Consider the following 27,638-nt stretch of genomic DNA (forward strand, 5'->3'; position numbering starts at 1 on the left):
TCGGAAACACTGATTCAGATAATATGAAACTAATATAACATTTATATTCCAATAACAATGAATCTGGTAGGCCTAGCGAGTAGCTATGTCTGTGAGAGGGCGCTGATGGAGTCTGATAAAATTTAGCCTATTTCGTTTCAACTTCAATGGCTTAAGATTCTTTAAAATTGGTTGTGGTCAGCTTTAAATTTTTCCTTTCCAGTTGCTTCATTGCAATCAAATCGTTTCAAATCATCATGGATAGAAAAATTCATGGAGATTCTGTGGAATAAATATGTGGCCACAGGTGGCGTTTTCTGTAATGAAAATGTTAGTAAATTATTCGGATAGCGTCGAAACTTAGTGGTAAGTTCGAGCATTCTATTTGTTTCACAATGAAAAAAAAAAAAGCTTTCTAAACCACACACGCAGCTTCTGTTTAAAATATCAAGCTCCCCCAAGCTATCCTGATGATTATCGATCGGGAGACGGATAGACAAAACTCTGTTCGGAGTTTCTTGTTTGTCAGTTTAGTTATTACATCTGTCACTTCTTAATTCAGGATGTTCGAACTGAACTTCCCTTCCTCCTTACCTGGAAAGAGTAGATGTTCGAAATCTGGCACGTTCCTGCAACATTAGATCACTGATTGGCTTACTTTTCCGAAATATATAAATTTTGGCGTTATAAGTAACAACTGCATATTTCTATAGGCGATATCTAACTACATTTACTGTATTACGTTATTTTAAAGAATACAACTATATCAGAATGTGCTGCCATCTAGTAGCGAAATTGTTCAAATGGTTCAGGTATGAATAACTCTGGATGCACGGAATGACAGAAAAATTATTGATAGTAAGAATGATAATAGCAATCACTTGTCATTGATACATTTATAGGAAACAAGTCCAGCCATTTAGTATCCTTTGCAATTCTATTTTGATAAAGGAACCGTATAAACACAGATTTATGAAGATATTTGCATTTCAGTTTTGTAATGTGAGTGCCGACGTGTTAGCAAACTGTTCCATATTCGCCTTTAGAATACCACGAAAGTAAATTCATTGAGAAGGAAAAAATGCTAAATAATGACACAGTAGGATATGAATATTGAAAGTTTATTTTTCACTTGGTTAGAGTATAATAAATTTAGTTTAATCCTTTATCCAAGTGTGAGCAAACAAAGTTTGCGCCTGAAAGTATCTTCAGGACTGGGGTAAGGTGGTACAACACCGGGAAACTCGTTGCAAAGGTGGAGCAAGCTACCAACACGCCTATCTCAGTATCTCCCATAATGCAAAACACATTTCCTTGCGGATATGTCTAATGTTATGCATTAAGGGAAGGGCCACAACCCAGACTAGTTTCGAACTTTATTGAGGTCTCTTCAGTGGGAGCCAGGCCCAAGTGGAGATACTCTAACCAAGTGAAAAATAAACTTTCAACATCTTTCTCTAAATCCAGAGTAATTTATTAAAAAAGGGTGGCACACCATTTGGTAACTCCTATAGGTAGAGATGACCTGCTAATGCTTCTGCCTGGTATCTCCACTTGGGCCTGGCTCCCACTGAAGAGACCTCAATAAAGGTCGAAACTAGTCTGGGTTGTGGCCCTTCCCTTAATGCATAACATTAGACATATCCGCAAGAAGATGTGTTTTGCATTATGGGAGATACTGAGATAGGAGTGTTGGTAGCTTGCTCCACCTTTGCAAGGAGTGCCCTGGTGTTGTACCACCTTACCCCAGTCCTGAAGATACTTTCAGGCGCAAACTTTGTTTGCTCACACTTAGATAAAGGATTAAACTAAATTTATTAGGAATTGAATACTTTCCTATGTTTAAGTAACTTTCCATATTTAAGGGTATTGACTGTATTTTGATTTCACGAAATAGCAATAAATACACATTAAATGAATTATAATCGAACCACAGAGAATTCAACCCAGATACTCATATACTATTAACAGATTATGAACCAAAACTCCTCAAATCTAGTAAAAATAAACTGTTTGAAATATGAGTAAAATTAATTTTTCTCCACAATTAATAAAAACATTTGTCAATATATACGAAAATAATGCTAGAACTGTAAAAACCATTAACTTATCTTCAGAATGCAAAAAAAATAAATAAAGATGTAAAGCTTGTATTTATATTTTTATTTAAATACATATATTAATGTGATAATAAAAGAATGCAATATGTAAGTAACACGATTCGATTAAAGTTAAATTACCGATTAATACATTATTATATGCAGATGATGTTATGCAGAAGATGAGTTAGTTTTCTCTTTACAACCTGCACACGATTGCTTTCAGAATGCATGAAAATAAAAGTTATGAACTTCTGACGGATGAAGTGAAGCTAATTAGTTTTGAATAATAGATGAACTGAACAATTTAATAAGAATCAGATCCAAAATATTAATTAATCCGTGTGTAGAGGCTTAAGTGCTGTGAGGACATCATGTTAGAGGCTTAATGGGTTGTATACAGCACTCAGAAAGGATTAAAATTCTGTTTTTAATCATTTCTGAGTGCTGTATACAATCCATTAAGCCTCCAACATGATGAAATTAATAATGTGATAACTGATGACTAATTCTGGGCTATCTATAATATTATGACCCAGAGTCATGATAATATAGTCGGTCAGTTAGACCGACTAGTTTAGCCACATTTGCTAGCGGTTTCTTTTGGATTAGGAAAAAAAAAAAAAGTACGGCAAAAGAAAAAAAAATTGTTCTTCCAAACCCAGAAGAATCCACTAGGCCTATATAGAGAAACTAATCGGTCTAACTATCTATGTTTTTAAACCCAGTGTTATCATTTGTCACATTCGTTTTTTGGTCGAAAAATCTACATACTCATCATGAAATTAATAAATTCGCCAAATTATAGGCACGAATAATATCTTTAAACTAAATTTAGAACTAAGAAATACAAGATTAAGAATAGTCCATATTTTAGTCAATCCCATTATATTATATGCATGTGAAACATAGACTGAATAAAATAGATTAACAAAAATAACATCACATAATTTTACAACACAACAACACATTGAAACAGGAATCAGATTTGCAAACAATAGAAAACTGTAGAAGCAGACAGATTCAACATGTGAACAGACTATCAAGAAAAATACTGAGATGTAAATCACAAAGGAAAAAAAGCAAAGGAAGCCCCTTAAAGAAACCCTGTGAGTGGATCAAATCATTAGATCTAAGGGGGGGAAAAAAGAAGAGAATTCTACAAAAACTGAGGACAATTTATCGTAATTGGCTATGTTTATATTACTCAGGACCTGTAAAATATCAAAACGGGCAAAATGTATTATTATACACCAGGTGGCCAGAGATTACAAACTGAAAATTTCAAATATTTTAACATTTATGAATAGCGATTTTATCCTTGTAGAAAGTGAAACATGAGGCTGCTTGGAGAAAAACGAATTCGATGGATTTTAACTTAAAATATGTGTGTGGATGTTGAATAACTAAAAATCCATGTTTTAAGGATTTTAACGAGCGTGAAGCCGATTATGAACGCATAAAATAGAAGAATGAACGAATTAGATAATTAGATTAATAAGAGAAGTAATAGACGAATTTCTCTCTCACATCGGCTATCTCCAAATACAGAAATTTTGTTCTTGAGAGAATCACCACTTACAACAACAACAAAAAAAATAGAAAGCTTCGTAGAAAATCTTCGTCTATCTCATATTTGCGATAGATATATGTGAATATAAAAGATAGCTTGAAACAATGCATCCGATCTTGTCCGATTTTCTGGGTGTTATCTTAATTTAAAAAGGACGTTCCTGGTCATTCGACGATCACTTCATTTTTATATAGATCCCATTCATGAGGGATTGTTTATTTGCCAGTCAGGCTATATTATCAGCTTCATCGTTTACTTCCCTTTGTACAATTTTAAATTCCTCTTCAAAGAATGCAAATACTGCCTTCCTTTTCATTCGTCGTAGGACGGGTTGAGTCCCTCCCCCTGATGAGGACGAATTAATGCAGCCGGTTCGTCACTCTTCTGCTGCAACCCTAAGGGCAGTATTCCTGACTGTAATCCGTGTGTTTACGGGGCCAGTTTGTCTGCTTGAGGGAGGAAAAACCCCACATAAACTGGGGGGAAAAACACTGCTGACCAAGCCCAAGACTGGCGAACTGATCCTCATGTCGGCGACGGTAATCGAACCGAGGACACTGCTTTCCCAGGCACATGGTTGCGAAGCGCATAGCCACTCGGCTAACCGCGCGGGCGAATGCAAATGAACAGATTAAATTATTTTTGAAGACTGCAATTCCCGTGTATGTCGCATTTTTTGTTACAACAGATTTAAAGAGAAAGAAATGCTAATTTTCAAAACCGTTTTTTAAACCCACTGCTATTCCAAAGGATGCAAATTTGACAAAAAGTCTTTAAAATATTGCAATTTTAAATAAAAACCAATGAAGATGAGAAGGAAAAAAAAACAGAAAAAATATCCGAACCGTAAGTCGTAAATCAGTGGACAAACGAAATGTGTTAATGAAGACAGTCCTGATATAAGGACAACATATAGCTAGCTAAATGATGCGAATATTGCAACACCTGCTGAATGCTAATTGACGAAAAAATGTCACATACATATCTTGTAAAAACTCCCTGAATTGTTAATTTTACGGCTATTTTGCTTGCTTTTGTTTAGTTGAGCCCCATTTTTAATGTCATTCGCTTTTACCCAAGAATTCTTCGGGCACGGTACATGTATTTTAGAAGCAAATTTATGTAGTATAATGGAAGAAAATTCGCGCATACCTTTTGGATGTTGTTGCTTGGCTGTTTGCTTTCTGCAGTGTGCATACTTCTGCTGTTTTGGTGTTGAAAGGGGAGTGGAGGGGGGGGGGGCTTAGTCAATGTGGAAGAATTAATTTGAAAAAACTAGATTTTTTTATTTTATATAATATATACATATATTATTTTTTTAAGCGTGGGCGGAGCACTTTTTTGTAGGGTTGGAAAAAGATGAGAAAGGGGACTGAAAAAGGGAAAATAGAAACTGTTTTTTAGAGGGTGGGGAAGGGTTTCATAAACTCTTGCCCTTCCTCTAAAAAACGGTGTTCAGCAACTGAGACGTTTTGTGACAAAGCCACAATTAACAGAAGTCATCTTCTTACTGTGTTTATAATTATTATTTTAAACTGTGTTTATATAAATGGCAGGTGTGATGTTGTATAGTGGCACGAGGCTGTTCGTTGAAAATTAAAAATGCTCCACTTTTTACATTTTAAGTCACTTAAATATCTTGGCGAGGCGTCTCCACTAAAATAAAAACAAAATAATTTAGTTTTGCGTCTTTCACCTTCCATTTTAAATTCAACTGAAGGTTATAATTAGTGGTCACATCCGCGCTCGTAGAAAACTCACTTTTCTCATTCTATCTCTCGCATTTAATTTTACGACGTTCTACAAGGTTTGTTCTGTTATAATTAACAGTTATTGTATTGAGTGTACAGACTACAGCTATTTTTTTACTATTTTACAGCTATTTCTCCACATCACAAACTTTAGTTTTACATTTTGAACATGCATTTTACGATTTTTTTCCGTGAATTAAAATATGTTAAATTTAGAAGCTGCAACCTCCACACTATATTTATAACCTGAGTAATGACTACAGCTTTGTTTTGCTCGATAAACAAGTAGGAATTCTTTCATCAGGCCTGCCAGGAATGTCATGTAGATTGTCATGTATATAGCAATAATATGAATAATAAAAAGTATAATAATACACTCTATACACTGTCTCATAAAACTTGGATAACACTGTCACTCCAATATTAAAGTTTTCTGCGATATTTACATATCGATTCTCTATCATTTTCTGCGAAGTCAAACAATACAGCAAAATAAGTGCGTAAGGAGTAATAGATCCTGGAATATGAATGAAGTTCAACATTGAGATTATTCATGAGCTCATTTATGGCTGTCTTCATTAGTCCGGTAACCGTATTTGTAGAAGGAATTAAAAGTGGGATTCCATTGCAGTAATTTTTCATACACTGTTGTTCCCTTTGAAGGACCCAAAGCTCCTCCATACTCGGATGGTAAGTAACAAGGCGGAATCACTTGATGTAGCGAGTTTAAGTCACTTCCGTGAAGTGTAATCTGAAAACAAAATAAGCCAAAATCAGTGTAATTCAAAATCATATTAAAATAGGAGGATAAAATCTGTTTAGATGAATAATAAAAGTATAAAATGAAAATAGTCAGTATTCGTTCTGGATCAGATGAGGTTAATGCAATTTCCAGTTTTAAAAAGCGACGTAAGTCTATAAAAAAAGAAATGAACTGAAATTCGTCGATCATATTTAAATACCAATGCTCATATCAAGACATTTAAATATATAAATGCTGTCTAACTTACTCGAGTTCTTAGTTTCTTGCTGAGTACTGGTTTGAGGAAGCAGGTGTAGATGACATTGAAGAGGACAGACTGATTCATGATATTTAAACTCTTGTAACGCACCGGAAGACCTTTCTACATAAAAGGAAATGACGTTTTACTACAGAGAACATTTAGATACATTTCGTTTCATGCTATGTATATGTTAGACGATTAATAGTTAAGACGAAATATCAAATTTCTTACCAGAATTAAATCCAGAATGGTTGTAATATTGGTGAGTTGGAAGTATTCTTTCAGATGTCTCCAGGAAAAACCTTTGAAGTTTAAAATAAAACAGAGTCCATTTATGGTGAAGGGTTCAAATTGAAGACACCATTCCATGCACAACATAAAAGAACGTTGAAGAGTTTTCAGAGGTTGACTGGCAGGGTTTGCATCACCTAAATCGTATGGAAATAACAAACACCTGGAAGTATCTTTATTTCAAAAAGACAAATTAGTCCAATAAAACATACTGATTAAGATTTTAATAGAAGTAGGTAATAGACGTACATACTGTTAGATCCTGAATGGACGAATTTTAAGAAATTATTCATTCAGAATCTAACATAAGAATTTGGCTAACTCAGATAATACCTGGTTAACAGCACACAGTTCTGAATTTATGTTGTATAGGAAGTTGTGTAATAACATGTAAATCGCACTAGAAAAATCTTGTAGTTGAAAACTAAACTGAAGGATTATAGGATTAATGAAATTTTAATGAGGAAATTGTAGTATAATCTTGTCCCATTAAGTTGTCTTAAACTTAATAAGTCGCTAAAGAAGTTAAGAGTACGAGTGCAAAGGTTGAGTTACATACGCACAATTGGCTGTAATACCGCAAGCTACAACGTACAGGGAAGTTGACGCAAGTGGGATTCCCTAGAATACAGCACCTAACGGCAGCTAGGACTTTGAGAATCATCTTCAGGGCATGAAAACTAAGGGTCGTATGGAAAAGAAGGGACGAAATATAAGGCAATGTGCGTGATAATGCGAGGCTTTTTTTCTGGTTGTTCCTGACTTCACCTCGAGGATTCTTGACTAGTGGACGGAGTAGGGACGAGCGAGAAGGTCCCAATAATGGCGGATAGAGGACAGGCATTCTGAGTAAGCTGAACAAGATTCCATGAGAACAGCACGCGAATCATCGGCCCATGCAGAAATTGTGCCAGTCGCCGGATGTCCCACTCAAGTAGGAGCAGAGACAACACGGGATCGAGGCAGTGAGAAGTTCGAGTCCGGAAGAATGTAAAACGGACGGCGTAGTCGTAAGCCTATTGCAGAAGCAACCGATCGCAGGAGGACCCGAACAACACGTGGCCGTTAACAGACCTTCAGAAAAAAATTGGGTAACGTAAAGACCTTCACTATGTGTTTGAATGAGACAGAATTTAATGTTAGATTATATTAAGTGGACAATTCATAGTGGACTATAATAAGAATTTGTATTTTGAGATAGAGTAATTCATGTCACTGAGATTATATGTGAATTTGTAATTGCGTAGATGATCTATACCAGAATAGTAATGGGTTGTGAAATGTTTTAAAATGTAGCATGCAATAAGAGTTTGATTTAGAATAACATAGTTAGCTAGTTTTAATGTTTTATAGTATGTGTGTGATTAGCAATTTGATCTGTGAGTGTTTTGTTAAATTAGCATTGAGTAACTAACTTGGCAAGAGATTTTGAAAAGCTTATTACCCTATTCCAATTATAGTTGTAAATTTGTTCCAATAAACATGTTTTGTTGTATATGCCTGACTCCGAGAATTCAAATTACCACTTGCAAAAATTTAGAACCATAGCAGGAGGGAACTTAGTGAAAGTGATTGCAATTAGTACCAGTATCTATTTAGTGTATATTAGAATGAATGCCAATTAACCTAGGAATATTCCCTGATTTTTGAATAAGCTCATATTATAGGACTCTGGCTGGCACAGCAAGAAAAAATAAATGGCAATGCGGGCGATAATGCGAATCTTTTCTCTGGTTGTTCCTGACTTCACCTCGAGGATTCCTGACTAGTGGACGGAGTAGGGATGAGCGAGAAGGTCCCATAATTCCGAATAGAGGACAGGCATTTTGAGTAAGCTGAACAAGATTCCATGACGAACATAAGGAAATTGTAGAGTTGAGTAAGGCACACTTTAAGGAAGTATATTAGCATATTATATCAGTGAAGTAAGTAAGAGAAAAAATAAATAAATATAAAAGGAAGAGAGAAAGAAAGATACAAATAAATAAATAATATCTAACAAAAATTGTTTAGGTATGCTCCAACCTCATTTAGCCATTCAACTGCCAAGGGAGTCTGCCAATTTTTTATTTAATTACAATTGTAATTGTAATTAAATAAAAAATTGGCAGACTCTCTTGGCAGTTGAATGGCTAAATGAGGTTGGAGCATACCTAAACAATTTTCCAGATTATTTTATAGAATTATCCTGTAAGAGTAGGGGAATTCTCCTTACTCATGCCGTCAGCTATGCTTTTATTCTTCACTTTATGTAAGAGCGAACAGAATATCACAGGAAATAAAAAGGAGTGAAATTTTAATATCAGAAAACACCAATTCGTGGTGTTTTCTGATATTAAATGATCTATCACAAAATCTATTGAAATATATTTTGTGGTGGATCATGTTACAGGCATTCATATGAGAAACCCTTAGGATTACACCGGAATTTTGGGATGTAATAATACTAAATAAGTAATTCTTTATCTGAGAGCAAGAAAACAAGACTCAGCTTCACAACTAGGCTACATGTATGTAGAGGCTGTTGATTCACATCAGTTGCGTCAGTATCCCCTGATAAAATGCACATCTTTCCTTCGGATATGTATATTGCTATGCTTTATGGGAAGGGTCACGATCCGGACCAGTTTTGACCTTTTTTTACATAACTCATTAGTGCAATGTAAATATGAAGATTGAAGGTTAACTCTTCTGGCATGATGGAGCAACTGGACCTCTGGCGCATTCATCAGATCTCCACAAGAAATTGTTGGATTAAGGATTTAGAGTTAGGCTCGTCCACCGTGGACTATCAGAAGAAAGGTTTATTTTTTTCTAATAATAAACTTTGTCTGTTTGGTTCATTCTGTTCAGACATTGTCCTAAAGATAGTTGTTCGTTAGTCTACCGCTAAGCAGAGGACAACAACAACAAACTTAATATGTTATTCATCCATTGGCTCTTCCATCAAGGTAGTGATGGAAGAGCCAATGGATGAATAGTGGTAGTGGTAGCTTCTGGTAGTGAGTTTATACCTTACCTGATCAGTCATTTTGGATATGTGCGTATTATGGAATATTATCTAATTTCGCTGTAGTCTCCGATTGGCTCATTAATCGTTAAAGTAGGTAGCAGCGTTTCCGAACAATTTTACAGAAGACCTTTGGGGTAAAAGGTTTTGATTTCGGGGATACGGGATTCTCGGTGAAGCTCTCCGTTTCATACGAACTACTGCGCGTGAATGCTATTCGTAAGAATTTGTTCTGGATTACCTGCAGTTTGATGACATTTACCATATTACCATATATATATATATATATATAAGGACTGATTTGATCAGAATCTCATAGAGTAGTTTAAGTTCCATGCTTAGCTCACTGCGTTACGAGTATAATTATCCTGTTTGCTTTTGAGCCAATTCATAACCTCCATAATTTGCTTCATAACCCACAGGACCGATATGGGTTATGAAGCGATACCGTTTACCTATTGTTGATCATAACTAGTTTTTGGTTCCTTTTTGTCATGTCATGGAAAGGGAGTCAAACATGACCACTTCTTATTGGGATATTTGTCTTCTTGTGAATAGAGCTGTAGTGCTCTTGTCTACATTAGCATCGATCCGTACATTTTATAAAATACTGTTCTAGTTCTGGGAATGTGTGTATTGTAGTTTTTCAATTGCTTTTTAATCTAAGTTGGAGAGAGGTATCAATATTACAGTAATTTCTGTGTATGGGGTCATTGTAGTGGCGGTGCGTGGGATGTCAGCCACATAAATTATTAAGGCACGTAAAAGCAAGTGGCTTTGGGGAATGCCTACTGTGGATTTGCATTCTGCCGATTTGATTTTCTGCAGCTTCACTTGAATTTGGGGATATCTCAGGAAGAATTTGATAATTTTGACCATTCTTGGCAGGAATTTGTCCTATAAAAGTTTGAAAAAACGTCCATTGTACCGTTTTTTGTGGAAGGATTTGGCAACGTGTAGGAAGTTTTCGCCTTTATGCGGCTGCCAGTTGTACTCTATTCTAATGTTTTCCATGAATGACTAAGGCTTTGTTATTCGGTGGACTGGTTCCCGGATTTCTAGGCAGGAGAGAGCCAGGAAAAAATTATATGATGTTTTTTCTGGTTTTGAGATTAAGATTGCGTCAGACACTTTCTACGGTGGTGGGATTTCGCTACTTCTACATTGGAAGTAGCGAAATCCAATATTAAAATAATAGCAAACGTGTGCATTATACGATGCTATGCTGCAGACGTTTGATGATTTTGTTGGCGATTTCATATTTTCCTTGTAGAGGAAGTGAAATGATGTTTTTTTTTTTTGTTTATCTTACCGAAACACGAAAGGTCAAAAAACCTATAACAGTTTAGTGCCGTATGTAAATAAGAAAGTAAGACGAAAGGATGAATCTGTTCACATTGTTATGAACTAGAGAAGTTTGTATTCTTTGGGAAAAACAGAATACAAGAGGCTGTATCAAAAAACAAAAGTAGATGAAACGAAAAAAAGAAACAATGAAATCAGTTCGATGAGTTTCAAGATTGACTTCTCTTTCTTGAGAGATATCAGGCAGGACTGAGTTTTGGTGGGATTGAAGTCTACAGAGATTGTCCTTGTCACATTGAGATGTACATAAGCAATCGTAGTTGAGGACATTGGTCATGGTAGATCGATCTCGAGGATTCTAATACATGAGCATTAAAAATTTCTTAAATGAAAAGGAGGAACGGAGTGTTCTGTCATCGCAAAGCTAAGAATATGATTGGAAGTCTGTGAGAGCAAGTCATTTGTATACAAGAGGAAGAAAGTGGGCGAAAAAATAGAACCCTTGGGTATTTCAGCATTGGTGGAGAAATCTGAAGAGAGGAAACTAACCCCCGTGACATGTAGTAAGCGACCGTTGAGAAAAATGGCGATCCAGTTGCACAACGTGGAAAACTGACCATAGAATGGATGTTTGCTACGTAGGTCCTTGTGTTAAACCCGATCAAATGCTCTTGAAATGTTGAGAGTAGCTATGTGAGTTTCTCCGAATTTTTCCATAGTTAGAGTCTAGAGCTGAGTGGTGAAATCTAGAGGTTCGGCTGTGAATCGCGAGCAGCGGAAATCGTATTGCTGGTCACTGGTTGGTTGGTTGCTATGTCTTTGGTAGTTCAAGAGTTGGTTGTTGGTTGTTGTAATATCCTTACTTAGAGAGAAACGGAGTGGTAGAAATTAGGAGTAAAGTTTATTGCTTGACGTTTATCACCTTTTGCTTGGGATGGACTGCGTGTGGTCCTGTTTCCTTGTAACTATATTATTAAAATACTCGAGTTTAATAATATAGTTAGAAATAGTTGTAGAAAGGTTTAGGTATTGTTCTGAGTTATTGACGTTGTGCTAATATAAGGTTTAGAGGGATCAGACTGAATTTATATTTGACTTAGTTTATGAAATGTGCATAAATGCCTTTTTAGAACATATGTCTGAATCGGAGGCCCTATCCAGAGATTTTTCTAGCATTAATGATACACGTTCACTTTGACACGATAATGTTAAATAGAATATATAATATCCTTATTAGATTTACTCCTCTTTACATTCATTTTTAATTTATTATGGAAGTTGAAAAGATAAGCAAAAAATTCTACGACGCACGATCTACGTTAGGAAGATTGGAAGAAGGGATGTGGCACTAGTAAGCCGCTACAAATAACTGATTATACTACTATCTAAGGCACTGATTCAAATGACTGGACTACTGTGCGAAGATTAGATCCTTTGATCAAATATGCGCTCAGTTAATTCAGGGTAAAGTAACAATAGAAATGTTGTGGAAGTTTAATAGAATATACGCAGAGAGATTTTTCAGTACTTTATGGAAGCAGAAGGAATCAAAAGCAATTCATGGAGGTTGAATAAAAATAAAACTGCGACCAGAAGAATAGAAAGAGAGAGAGACAGAGAGAGAGGAAAAATTTTCTCAAGGAGACTGGAAAAGTGGTGGGTAGAATAGTGAATGAATTCGAGATGTACGACACTTAGAGTGTGAGCTAGACGTTTCATTTCTATAAGTTGTTACTGTGATTTTAGGTAAAAATATAAACAACGATGTAAATTGCTGATATTGTATATCACGTGGTCCTCCGCAGATGGGTCCTGTCCATCACAGAATGGAGATTCTAATGCTATAACAACGATATCAGTGTTTACAGTTTTTAAAATCTTCATTTTTAGAGATTTTACACCAATTCTGATAATAGTAAAATGTATTAAAAGTACGTTTAATAAAATACTTTCCAAAGTACTTGCCTAAGTTGATAACGAAAATAGTTTCTCCGTTAGGTCCACGATATGGCAAAATATTGTAGATGTTCATGCTGAAAACGGAATGCAGGTCTTCAAGCGATGAAGGCTTGTAATATTCATCGATCTCCCTGCGACACTTGTAATAGACTCGGATAGAATTGAAGGCTCGTTCCACATCATATTTTCGCACCCGCAAAAAAGCCAGTAGGAAAGGAGTGTCTGTCCGAGATACAAATTCTTGTTGCTCTGAGAATAATAATTATTACAATGATTACAATAACGGATATCTAATTGGATTGATGTCCAAATTACTAAAATTGTTCGTATTTTCAGTGAGAATTAAAGCAAAATTCCAAAGTATTTCAAAAAAAGTTTGGAATCCTAATCAATCTAAGACATACCATAGACCAGGGGTGGGCAAACTGTGGCTCGTGAGCCGCATGCAGCTCCCAAAGCTACTCTGTGAGGCTCCCGAGACAATATTGGTTTTCATTGCCATTTTTTATAAACTTTTATATTAATAATCTATAATAGTATAGTGTGTACCAATATTATAATATTTTTTTTCATAAATGCTTTAAAGATAAGTAAAAAACATATATTTTGAAACTTTACATTTTTAGCTTTTAAATGGTACCAGAAAAAGTGCTGTTAATGTGGATTTTATTATCGTATTTGGTTGGTAAAAAGTGTTTCGACATTTTATGGCCTGTATTCCTGCCAAAATTAGTTCCAAAAGTGACTACTATGATCGCTGCATTACCCACTGCCTCAGGTGCCTGGACTCTGCGTCATCACTCTTCATGCAGTACACACACACACAAGTTACGCGCTTGTGGTGGTAGCGTAACATAACTAGTAAATTTTAGTGTAGATAAGTATTTTTTTTATTAATAAATAATTAAGATTGATTTTAGTGAAAGTTATAAAACCATTGTTTAAAATGACTGAGCAATAGGAGAGTATAAAACGGAAATACGAACAGCTGAAACAATACAAAGGAAACTCAGAAACACTTTAAATTAAGATTTTGAGAATAGGTTTGAGAAACTAAAAAAGTTAAAGCCATGTTTTGCTTTTCTTTTGAATCCTTTTATGATTGATGTCATCAACGATGGATGTCTTGTTGTTGCAACTTTTACCGCGGGTGTTGCTTCAATGGAGACAGAGCTTATTGAGCGGCAAGAAGATGTGGGTTTGAAGTTAGTACATAAAAGCTGAATTGTAATTGAATTTTGGAAACAAATCCTAGAAGTAAAGTATCCCAATTTAAAAAAAAAACTGACTTCCGACTACTCTCTGTTTTTGGAACAACTTACTGCTGTGAATCTCTCTTCTCTGTAATGAAATTTGTCAAGTTAAAACATCATGCTATCCTCACTAACAGCCACCTCACTGAGCTTCTTAGAACAGCTTTGACATCCTGCCAGCCAGATTTTAAACTATGAACTGCACAAATGAAGAATCAAGCCTTCAACGAGTAGAGATTAAACATATTCTTCTTTGGCGAGTAGGATTACTATATAGTTGTATTTTATATTATTTATAAACAACAATTTTAAAATAATATTTTCTGCGGCTCTTGAATATTCAAAAATGTATTATATATGGCTCTTATTACCGAAGAACTTGCCCACCCCTGCTATAGACCGTTCGCCGGAAAAACCACACGATTGATGTAAAGAGACTTGTCAGAATATCCACTTCACTTGAGCTGCAGGGATGAAAGCCAGGATGACGTTATTATTTTTGTATTGCCTGGAACTGTATTTGTCATGCTCACCATCTTGATTTGGTGAACAGTTCACGTGACACTGTTTTTGTTCCACGGGGAGAATGTTTTTTTTTTTAAATTCTACGGTACTACCTTCAATAAGAAATGTCGTACTTGTCAGCCAACGCGCCATACGGATCTTCCGTATGGCGCGTTGGCTGACAATATAGAATGTCTGAATATAGTTGCTTAAATTTTAAAACTCCTAATTTTAAAACTCCTAATACTCAGAAACTTGCACAAATTAAGAGTTAAAAGCTGCTGTCTGGGCAAGTTACGTGCGTGTCCCATTCAAAAATGAAGTTCTGTGTTATATGCGTGTTAAATACACGATTTAGTAATTATATCTTACATTAACGTTCATGAAAATTCATTCTAGATTTGGCTTTATTTTGTTTGTTTCTGACATCACCATTTTAGTTTACGCCACACTTAGAGTTCCTTATTTACAATTTGCTCTGATTCAAAATCGATTTACTAAAATGTTTTTATTTTTTTCTGTCTTTAGGATTCTCCAAATTATCTCCAAAGAAAGAGACTTCCTGTAGTCTAATTACTCAAACAGTGACATTATTTTCTTTGGGGAGTCTACTGTTCACTACTAAAACTGGTTTACATTATATAACTTAAGTAAATCAACCAAAAGATATGCCTAAACATGTACTACTTTTAGTGCTTTAATAGTTAATAATGTGTATTGCTTCCGTTTTCTTCTCTTTTTAAGTTAAGCGTTTAACTCATGAATAGTTGACGATCTGTCTCACATTAGAACCATCTAGGACCAAAAGTTAAATAACCGGAAATCGTGCTAAAAAAATAAGCATTTTCTCACAATCTCAGTAGTGCAGCAATTAATAAAATGATCCAACACTTTGTCTGTCTAAAACAGAATAAGGGAAAATCTGAACTATTATTTACATACTTTGAACCTATCCTTAGCTTAGAAGTACTATGAACTGTTTTGCTAAAGTGTACATGCTTTCAAATACTGTACATATCGGCTGTCTTAAATGGTGGCAAATGAGATGACGCCCATAATTTTCATCTTTTCTGTAGTCTGTTACTGATTTGGGCCTTCATTCTTACAAGAATGAGGACTTCTGAGATGACGCCCATAATTTTCATCTTTTCTGTAGTCTGTTACTGATTTGGGCTTTCTAATTCTTACAAGAATGAGGACTTCATGCCACATTCCAATCAAATCCACTAGCGTTTTCTAAGTCTTGGTACACCAAGAAAAAAAATAACGTATCAATAGCTCAAGTCGATAAACCCCTACTTCACGTTAAGGCTCCACAGCAGCTGCAAAATCGGCAAAAATTATCAACGAATTCTCGTCTGACTTTGAAAGGGCAAAAGCAGAAAACGACTCCAGTTCAAACCTGAAGCCTGTTGGGTGCAACTGCAACCCTACGCGCACAGCTGCTCTTACTCGTCTAGATGAAAGAGAGACGAAAGTGGCTCTGACATCTAAATATGTGAGCGATAAGGCTAAATTCTGACGTCAGTGTTCTTTTTCAGCTCTTGTATAGATAACGTAATCATATTCCATGATATAAAGAACTGTTCACTGCATGTCTCCACTGATGTTGCAGCAGGAAGATACCAGAAGTATCCTTATTAGCTCGAATTCAAGTTTCTCCTACTTTAGATGTTACCGTCAAGCAGACTGAAATCTGCACTTTAAAATGTTCTGGTGGACACCTGCTATATATTAGCTGTTGGGTGGATACCAGCCAATTGCTTCACCATTATATATGCCGACAATGAATTAGTAATCATCAATATGGATTCCGCGCTTATCTCCACGGAGGATCTCCCTTTACTGACCCTATGAATATAAGTCATGGGAAGGTCACCACTACGTGAAGAATGATCACATGAGAAATTCATGTGGTCATGCTTCATATTTCCTAGATATCCAATTAGGTGTCTGGAACAGAAATGAAAGTACTTACTTCTATCCGTTGTAATATGATTGCTGGTTTCATTCCATTCCGTTAATTACGGATGGTTAATTCTAGTTAGATTTCAGTATTTATGTTGGATTATCATATTTCTTAACTCTTACCCTCACATGCTCTGTCTTCTATAAGTTAATTATTTTCTTTCACTAACCTGAAATTCTAGTTTCGTTGATTACAACGAACTCTCCATTCCTCCTTTTCAATTAATAAACCTTTAATTTCTGAAACGATTCTGGCTCCAAGATATTCCATAAACTTTGTCTTAAATACTGATCACTTTGCTATTTTTCAGCAGAGTGAGGGCAAATTTGTGAAAATAATCGCTAACTCGCATTTCACTGTCTCTTCTCTTGATAATACTTACATCTTCATTTAAAGTCAACTCACTTCTACAGGGCTGACTGCCATCGTCAGCTGGCAGAAACAAATGACATTCCAATCTCCTCAGTGAAGTTCCTCAGCTTAGTTAGCAACGATCACACTGTTCAGAAAGGATTTCAGTTTGAATTCAGTCAAGGATACATGAATATCGTGACGACTAGTGGCGGCACCTGTTGTATCTTTTTGTTGTCGAAAACAGCAACCTTCATTAGTATTGTGTCAGCTTTTTATGACATTTCTTTCAATACAAGTCTGGTGATAACGCCAAGAGTGACAGTGTGTTTTGACGAAAGATCAGAAAATGAGTTTCAAACAGAGCTGCGATTGACTTTTATGTTATACTTGGTAAATGTTTTGCTGAAACGCATCAAATGCTTCACAAAGCATACGGTGATGAATGCTTATCCCGTACGCAAGTTTACGAGTCGTTTAAGCGATTTCAAAGTGGTCGTGAGGCGCTTGAGGACGATGAAAAGCCGGACAGTCCAAAAACTGGACTGAGAGAAGTTAACATCCAAAAAGTGCGTGATTTCATCAAAGAAAACCCGAAATCGTCGGTAAGATTGATTAAAGATGAATTGGGGATTCCAAAATCAAATGTGCACAACATTTTGACAGAGAGTTTGGGCCTTCGTAAATTGAATTGGCGATTTGTTCTACACAAGTTGACCGAAGACCAAAAATGTATCGATTTGAACACTTCAAGGACCTCATTAAAACCGCTCGTAAGGACTTGAAACGACCTTGAAACGATAGTTCTAGTGACGAGACGAAAAGTGACGTTTTGAGTATGAGCCCGAAACAAAGCGCCAGAGTCTGAGTGGATACTATCAGAAGAGGGGCATCCGAAAAAAAATCGCTTGGAGAAGTAAAGACAATGCTGATTTGTTTCTACGATTGCAAGGGCACTATTCACAAAGAATTCGTTCCGCCTGGCCAAACGGTCAATGTTGAGTTTTATCTCGAAGTTTTGAAGCGATTGATAGTGAGAATTCATCGCGTAAGGAATGAATATCGTGACGACCGACCGTTCGTCAAAAAACACTTTCACTCTTGGCAATAACTCGGCTTCTAATAAAACAAATCTCATAAACAGTGGACACAACACTAATGAAGGTTGCCGCTTTCGACAACAAAAAGATACAACAAGTGGCGCAAATAGTTTCTTCTATTTTCAAAAAGTTCAGTTTCTTTTTTGGATAGAGGGTGTGCAAAGATTCTTACCTTTACCATGGCTTTTGTAATGACGGTAAGTTCGCAGATCTCCTTTGGATAACATCTCAAAACAGGGAACGGAGTCAAACAGTACACCTAAATAACAGACACAGCCTCATAGCATCAGTTACTCGTTCGCAATTCTAAACAACCAAACATCTTCAACTTCCTAAGAACTTGGTGTTATTTTCGACTAGATAGCTTCATTACGGTGAAATCACTTAGTCATCTGGAAAGCTGAAACGCCATGCAGAACTTGAAATCTTCCAATCGTCAAATAGTACTTAATATTGGTGGAATGTTAGATTTACATGGCGCATCACTATACATCGTCGGACATCTGGATTGGTGCAACAGAAACGTGAACGAAAAAGATTGATCATATGCAAACGTGTTTGTTCAGCTGGCTTTAGCCCTGTTTCGTAGATTCACTGTAATCACTTATTCATAGTTCTGGGTCTATTTTATGCTATTTGTAGAGGTATGTTATTGGTAAAACGACACCGATATTGCAACTATCATGTGCATAATTTCCTTGATCAAATATGAAAAAACAACGGCAAGTTTCACTCTTTTTAAAAAGTTTACGATATCTGTGTTATGATTTTGATTCCTCAAGAGCTCCTTATCTAAAGTATAAGGACCTACACTATACATAGCTCCTTATACTATATATATATAGTATTATACTCTCTTATACTATATATCCAGTATTCCTTATGTGTACAAGGAATACTATATATATATATTTTTTTCTTTCTTTCTTCATTAACTTTCTACATGTATTTTTTCCTTTATTAACTTTTTACACATATATATGTGTAAATTTTATTTATTTACTTATTTATGTTTATTTATTAACTCCTCTCTCTCTCTCTCTCTCTCTATATATATATATATATATATATATATATATATATGTATGTATATATATATATATATATATATATATATATATATATATATATATATATATGTATATATATATATATATATATATATATATATATATATATATATATATATATATACAGAGAGAGAGAGAGAGAGAGAGAGATAAGTATATATATATATATATATATATATATATATATATATATATATATATAGAGAGAGAGAGAGAGAGAGAGAGAGAGAGATAAGTATATATATATATATATATATATACTTTTCTCATCAGGCATAATGGTAGTTGGCTTTTGAATACTGAATGTAATTTTCCAAATGCTTTCCACCCAAGCATCGTACGCCTTTTAATTTCGTCCATGATATTTTGTTCCATTGATATCTGTTGTCCTAGGTATATGTAATGACTTACTATTGAACATAGCTATTGAAAATAACTTGGGTCTTCTTTAGGTTTATCTTTAGGCCTCCTGTTCGGATAGAAATTTGGAGCTCATGGATACGAGTCTGTAATTCATGCTCAGTTGAAGTAAAGATAACTATTTCATCTGCAAAGCGTAAATGGCTTAAATATCTTCCATTTATCTTCAGACCTTTCCCTTCCCAATTAAGAAGTTTGAATATTTCTTCTAGACACGCTGTGAGTAATTTTGAAGATATTGTGTCACCCTGTCTTATACTCTCTGTATTCCCACAGTAGAGATGTTTCCATTGAAATGAATTGCTGCTGTGGCATTGGTGTATGCTGATTTCATGGTTCTGAAGTGTGGCTCTCCACTTGTTGGTTTCATAATGCTTTAAGTATTGCACAAGTTTTAAGTGAATCAAAGGCTTTTTCATAATCAATAAAACCAAGACATAGTGGTAATTGATATTGTTTACTCCGTTCAATAATCTGCTGTACAACTTGAATATGGTCCATTGTACTAAAGCCCCTTCGAAAGCCTGCTTGTTCTTTTGGTTGTGCTAGCTCCAGAGGCGCACAAACCCTATGAGCTAAGACTATTGTAAACACTTTGTAGACCACTGATAGTAGACTGATCGGTCGGTAGTTCGTCATGCCTTCTATCTAACATTTTTTATGTATCAGAATTAGGGTAGCCTTCTTCCATGTTGTTGGCACATCATTTTTCTTCAGACATAAAGTAAATTAGTTTCGCTAAGAGTTTGTAGATTATTTCTCCACCTGTTTTTCGAAGTTCAGCTATAACTCCATCCTCACCTGCAGCTTTCCCATTTTTGAAGTTTTGGATGCTCCACATAACTTCTTCTGGTAGAATCTGTGATACTTCAGCTGTGTCGTAATTGTTTTCTTCTTCTTTATTTAATTCGCCATCCTGATATAATATTGAGTAGAATTCTTCAATTATTTTTGCTATAGCATATCTATCTCTGATGATGGTCCCTTCTTGTAGTTTGACTGTAACCATCTGTTATTTGCTGTTCATCAATTGCTGTTTGGCTTTTTGAGACTACGGTTGTTTTCAATGGTTTGTTGTATGAATTTACAATTGAATTTTCTTATTTCTTCTGTGATATGTTTTCTGATGGTTTTGCACAGTTCAGTGTATTAAATTTTATTCTGTAGGTTATTTGATTGTTTCATTTCTCTTCGTTTCTTCATACGCTGTTTTTTTTCTTCAGAGATTTTGTCTTGTTTCTGTTCTGTGGTACTAGCTATTTCAAGAGAGCATCGTAAAAGGATTCGGGTGATAATGTCATTACTTTCTGATAGATCAGCTTGGTCATCTATTATAAGATGTTTAAATCTATTGTTTAGTTCGTGTTGGAATATATCTTTTTTTCTGTACATTTATGTTTTGCTTTGATCACCAAAACATTTTTCTTCTTTCTTTTTGGCAGCTTATCTGGATTTTGCTGCTTACTACACGATGGTCAATTCCAACGTTGAAGGTGTTTATAACAGAGCAGTCTTGAAAGATGTTTTTCTTATTGCTAAGGATAAAGTCAGTTTCACTAGTTTTTCTATTTGGACTTTTCCATGTCCACTTTCTATGTGTTTTTTTTTCTTGAAAAAGGAATTCATAATATACAGGTTTTCTTTTTCTGCAAATTCTATTAACCTTGCTCCTCTGTGACCTCTCATGCCATATCCAAAATTTCCAATTGAGCTTTCATCTAAATGTTTAATACCAGTTCTAGCATTAAAGTCTCCAATTACATTTCTGAAATAATGTTTTCCTTTACTGTAGATTTGGGATACATCATGATAGAAGGCTTCAATTTCTTCATCTGTTTGACTTATTGTTGGTTCATAGACCTGGACGATTTTTTAAGAGTGTATCTTTTCGAGATTTGAACAACAATACTTGCTATTCGATCGGATACACTGTCAAATTCTATTATGTTGTTCTTCAGTTTTTTATTTATCAAGAATCCAACTCCACTAATTCTTTCCTTATCTTGGCCTCTATAATATAATATGTCTCCATTTTTTAATCGAAGAATTTCAAGAATTTCTTCACCATTACGTCTAACTTCGCACAGTCCAAGAATGTCCTATTTTCGTCACTTTAACTCTTCAGTTATTTCAGTTAGCCGTGCTTCACTTCTCAGAGTCCTACAGCTTAACGTTCCGAGGTCTAGTTTCCAATGGCAGCATGATCTGGTTACCTGGGGATTACCTCTTCCTTCATGTTTAATTGCCTGTTGCCATAGGTCGTAACAATCCGGCCTTCGGGGAATGAGGGCCGTTTTATTTCTGTTGGATTTCATCTTGGAAGGTTAGGCCATAAATTCACCAAGCTGACCAAGTGCGGGTTGGTGAATGGCAATATTTTCAAATTGGATCGCCAGTCCCAAAACCACTGGTACACCGCTCTTCATTCAATATATTCAGATCCAATGGATGGTAGGCAGGGTTTCTCCCAGTGCGCCACATACAGGACGCGCTCGGTAGTCCGTGCAAGCCCCGAGAAATATATATATATATATGGGATCGCCATTCCGAAAACCAGATAATCGATGTTTGTGATTGTCTGTGTAAATACTAGTGGTGGAGGGCAGTAGATGGCGTTGGTGTAGATGATGAGGTTCTCTGTAGTTGGTGGATTGAGTGGAGACAGAGAGTTGTGGAGTAGGTGCCCTCCCTCGATGAGTCTTTGAACTCCCTGGAGGTGTCATGCAATAATAATAATAATAATATAAGCAATATGAACGAGAGAAGTAAGCTTATTTAATTTATCTGATAATAAAAAATGTTTAATCAGTAATCAAAAGATCACTAAATACTTGTGAAAGTAAAAGTTCTGAATATTTGTGTTATATTGACTTTCAATTATATTATTCTGAATTTTATGTTCTGATTAACTACAGAAGCTGGATTACATCAATTTTGCAGACTGATTAGGTATTCCTATTGATCAACAATACGATCAGCAACAATCAGATAACGATGACTTTGATTTTCTGCTCAGATTGTATCTGAGGCAATAGCAATTAATGACTTTTAGATAAATATTTTTATTGATTTGAAGTGTATGTTTAGTTTAAGAATTAATATTGCGAATGCTATTAGGACATAGAACTGATAATAATAGATCAACTGTTGTGGCAATACTAATTGCAATTCTCTAGTTTCACCGAATACCACTCAAATGTTTTGTTTAACCAAACTTTGTATTTAATTCCAGAAATTACAGCCCTAATCAAAATGATTATAATACCGCGCGATGGAAGTGATTAGAGCGTCGTCTTCCTATATTTCTACTGCACATTATGGATCACAGATTAAAGGGTTTTAATCAGACTAAATAGTTTTCCCAACGCCTATGAAGGATTCAGCTGTATATAACCATGTGGAAGAAAACGCTGAAATGAGAACAGTGGGTTGAACTCCAATAATATGGTTTATGAATATGGTAACTCAAAGTATCAGGCAGTTTTTATGATTAGATCAATTTCATAGAAAAAACAAATAGGTTTTTCCGAATAGCTAAAGGAAAATTAGCTATTGGGAACGTTATATCAAAGGTTTAGCAAACAGGAAAACCTGAGAATTTAACGAAAGATAAATATTATAAAAAATAAAGATATAAAAGATAAAGCTAAATATTAATATACGAATGATGAGAGTAAGCGAGAGGAGATGTAAAACGACCTTCTTAATTGTAAAAATTCAAAGAGGTGAATATTTTGATAAATTCAGGATGTGAAGTGCAAGCAAAAGTCATTGCAGGCATGGTGAATAAATGAATTTCTAAAAGTATTGTTGGACATTGGCCTGCAACAATGATTATCATATTTTCTGTAAATGACAGAAAATGTGATAATCAGTGTTGCGTAGAAAACATTCTGACATTGGTATCTTCCAGATGTATGCTCCTACTGTCAGCCATTGATGATGATGAAGAGATCTAGAAGGAGTACAAAGCTTATAAATCAAATAAAGAAATATGATATTCTGGTTGATAAGGGAGACGTAAATGAAAAATATGGATCCACCGGAATAGGAGGTCCCTGACATCTAGTATCTTTGAACGTAGCTATATTAATTAGAGAAGTCAGGCTTATTTAATTTAGCTGATAATCAAAAATGTTCAATCAGTAATCATAAGATCACTAAATACTTGTGAAAGTGCGTATCGTAAAATCAGAAACCAAAGAGTATAGAATGATTTTAAAAATGATTCGAAATACTACTATATAAACAAAATTAAGTGTTTTGGTTTATAGAGTACTGAAGCAGTTATAGACTGAGACCACATTTTAGTCTTAATTTTAATTTTGAAACTGGAATGTGGTCGCGTGGGTTTTAATTAGCTAAAAAGTAACTGAACGATAAATAATTGTGCAAACGTAATTCTAAAAAAATCTCATAAAGTTTAATTTAGTGCATGAAATAGAAACGGATAAAAATTTAACATGTTAAAACTCTTGACTATAACTCTATCTGTCAAAACATTCGAATTAGTATAAAACTATAAATGGATGCAGGAAAGTTTATTAGATCTGTTCAACAAAAGTGGACAAAAAATCAGAATGCAATTAAATGACAAAATGTATTGGCTCAATAATTCTGTTATTCAATCTGTACATTAATGATATCGGGAAGGATTTGATAGGCGACATACAGCTATTTGCTGATGGTACAAAGATAGGCAAGGTAATCAGGAATTCTGCTGATATGCAGGAACTGCAGGATGATTTGAATACGCTGGAATTGTGGGCACGGGAAAATAGATTGCAGTTCAATGTCAGTAAATATAAAGTTCACTTCGGCATGATTAGATATCCTTATCGTATTATTGGTGGGATTATACTAGACGAAACTGATGAGACTAAGGATTTTTCAGTGTTTGTAGATAGGAAGTTGAGGTTCAAGGGCCATGCAGAAAATGTCGCAAATACAAAAACTCAAAAAAATTGCAATGCTCAAACGAATGTTCACATGTAAAGATAAAGATGTTATTTTGCCTCTTTACAAGGCCTTGATAAGACCTCACGTGGACTATTGTGCGCAGGTTTGATCTCCTGGCTTCCGTTGTGATTTTGATTTATTGGAGAGAGTACAAAGGAGAGTATTAAAAATGATATCAGGATTGTGGAATACTGATTATGAAGACATTTAGAATTTGAAGACTGCAGACTAGAAAACAGGAGAAAAGAGGTGATGTGATTGAGACTTACATACTTCTGAAAGGATCATACACGATTTCAATTGATGAAAATTTTCAATTTATGGAAGGTGGGGAAAGGACGAGAGGGCATCCTTTGAAGCTGAAAATGAAGCCCTCCTAATAAGAGGGTGAATGCTTGATATTTCTCTCAGAGGGTGGCGCGTGATTGGAATGGATTATCATTGGATGTTGTGTGTGTGTGTGTGTGTGTGTGTGTGAATAAATTCAAGAATAAGTATGATAGCTGGCGTGTGTAGCATGTGGCCTCCCTCGATGAGCAACTAACTCCTTGGAGGTTTCTCTTAATAATAATACATACTTACATACATAAATACATACAAGGAAATAGAAGATAGAGAATTAAAACAAAATCGAGAACTTCACCAAAAATAAAAACAATGTCGCAGAAGAAAATGAATGATAAGGTATCTTTTCCATTAAGTACACTGCTCAAAACAATTACAGGTGTTTTAGGTTTCTGTCGTATATTTATAAATTGCTGCAAATAATTATACCTATTGGGTACTTTATACATGAATAAATATTTTTTTAATTAAGGATAGCGTGTAATTGAAGATATTGTTTAAATAGTATTTATTACAAATTTAAGAAATTCAAATTATACATTTTGTATAATTTGTTAAATTTATACATTTTGAAATAATTTTAACCAGCATAACAACAAGAGTAGCCCAAAACGCTTTTGTTAATTTTTAATATGGCATATGGTCTCCATTAACCGGCAAAACAGCGGTATATCTTCATTATATCGACCGGATAAGATGAACAAACAGTTCTTGAGGGATATTTCCCCACTCTTCTGTGAGAGCAATTTCGAGCTATTGAAGCGAACGTGATGGCACCAGTCGAGCAGAAACGCTCCTACCTAAAGCATCCCAGGCATGTTCAATTGGATTACAATCCGGTTAACAGGCAGGCCAGTCCATTCGCTCAATACCTTCTTCCTCAAACCACCCTCGTACCAAATTTTCATGGTGTGGACGAGAATTATCATCCATAAAAATGAATTCTGGGCCAATTGCAGCCGCATATGGACGAACTATAGGTTCCAAAATCTCATCGCGATACATTTGGACTGTTACGGAACCGTTTCTGATAAAACAGAAATTAGTATGGCCACCTATACTTATTTAAGCCCATACCATCAAACTGCCACCATGATGTTGGGGCTTTCACAAACAAACTATGGATTATTTCTTGTTCCGCTTTTACGCCATATCAAGATACGTTAGTTATCTGGTTGCAGACTGAACCTGGACTCGTCACTAAAACGTACGCGATCCTAATCCTCATTTGTCCAATTGCGGTGATCTTGTGCCCAAATTCTTCGGGCTCTTTTGCAATTTGTAGTAAGTGGAATGCAAACGATCGGTCTTCGAGCATATAAATCTATGGCATGAAGACGATTTTGTACTGTCTGTGTCTATACCAGCATCCCTGTTGCTGGAACAAGTTTGGTTCGAAGTTGCCTTGCGTTAAATGTTCGATTTCTTCTGGCAAGTAATGCAAAATACGGATCTTCTGTTGGACTTGTTGATGATGGGCGTCCTTGACTTTGTCTTCGGCAAACATTTCCAGTCTCCAGAAAGTGATTCCAAAGTTGAGAAATTACGCTTTGAGATACACGACACGCTTCAGTGACAACTTGCTGCGTTTGTCAGCTTCTAATCGACCAATGGCTCTCCAAGCCATGGATTCTGGGATATCATGTTATGTTGCTCTGCTATTTTTAACAAAATAATGGGTGGTAGGTGACACAAGATTACAATTGAAGTGATAATTGTGCACTGTGGAAGTGAACGCAACAAGCCACGCTTTTGTAATCCCCACATGCTAATACGGCTAAGACACATTTCGTCAAGTCTTAACATGATTTTGTATATTAAGAATATTTTAAAATAAATGTGTAACATTTGTAAATTATGTTTGTAACTTTATAATTTACAAGAAAACCAAAATATCTCCTAATTGTATTGAGCAGTATATAATGATTACATTTCAAATCTTTTCTGAAACGGGAAGAATGAAATTATGCGACAGTTCAACAATCGCCAAGACCTTCCTCCAGTCCCAAATGAAGAACTACTTAGAAATGAAAAAAACTGACAGGAAAGGCAAGCACGTCAAGTTACATGAATACAAATTATTCATATTCTGAAAAATTTATGCAAAAACTGTTAAAATCTTTGTTGCAGAGGGTTGTGTACTTTCTCCTCTTATGTTCAGTCTGTTTAGTCAATAAATGTTTGAGAGCATCGAAGAACTGGAAGTAGAATAAATTGAAGAAAAGAATATAAATAATTTTCTTTTCTTTATGCAAATAATATTATATTGATTGCTGAGAGGGCGACAAAGAGAGAGGGAGAGACAGAGAGTGAGAGACTCGCAAAAATTAGTAAATCAGTGCACAAAATGAACTATATATCGGCTTGCACTGAATTTTAAGAAAGAAGAAAGAAAAGTTATAATAGCAAACAGGAGTAAATACACACCAAAGCTATATTTCAAAGTATAAAACGAAATTATACAAGTCGAACGATACATTTATTTAGGACATTTAATTACAGAGTATCCTCATTAATGGTATCTCTAGCTTGACGCATTAAGAAGGCTTGCGAGCTCCAGTGACCTCGTGAGCTATGCCAGCAGTAGCTAACATGCTGTAAGGCCTCCCTAGTTGGACAGGTCGTGAGGTAGGTTCCAGACCAAGGGAGATACCCTCGTCCTCCAGGTTGAGGGATTTGCATAATGTTGGTTACCT

The 27,638-nt window shown here is 35.3% G+C and overlaps 1 protein-coding gene across 1 annotated transcript in view; it reads right to left on the reverse strand.

Moving 5' to 3' along the window:
* Positions 1-2,121: 2,121 nt before the first annotated feature.
* Positions 2,122-27,638, reverse strand: part of LOC150106974 (alpha-tocopherol transfer protein-like) — a 32,489-nt gene continuing 6,972 nt past the window's right edge. Inside the window, exons 2-5 of the mRNA XM_090392857.1 lie at positions 12,978-13,220; positions 6,638-6,834; positions 6,413-6,526; positions 2,122-6,153 (exon numbers count right to left, since the gene is read on the reverse strand). Of these exons, the coding sequence (XP_090248983.1) occupies positions 5,962-6,153; positions 6,413-6,526; positions 6,638-6,834; positions 12,978-13,220 (746 nt within the window). The 3' untranslated portion in view covers positions 2,122-5,961. The remainder of the gene's footprint in view (positions 6,154-6,412; positions 6,527-6,637; positions 6,835-12,977; positions 13,221-27,638) is intronic.

The sequence above is a fragment of the Typopeltis vanoorti genome, chromosome 5 (assembly GCF_054136105.1).
Source record: "Typopeltis vanoorti isolate ZY-2024b chromosome 5, IOZ_Tvanoo_1.0, whole genome shotgun sequence".
In the NCBI taxonomy this organism is placed as follows: domain Eukaryota; kingdom Metazoa; phylum Arthropoda; class Arachnida; order Uropygi; family Thelyphonidae; genus Typopeltis; species Typopeltis vanoorti.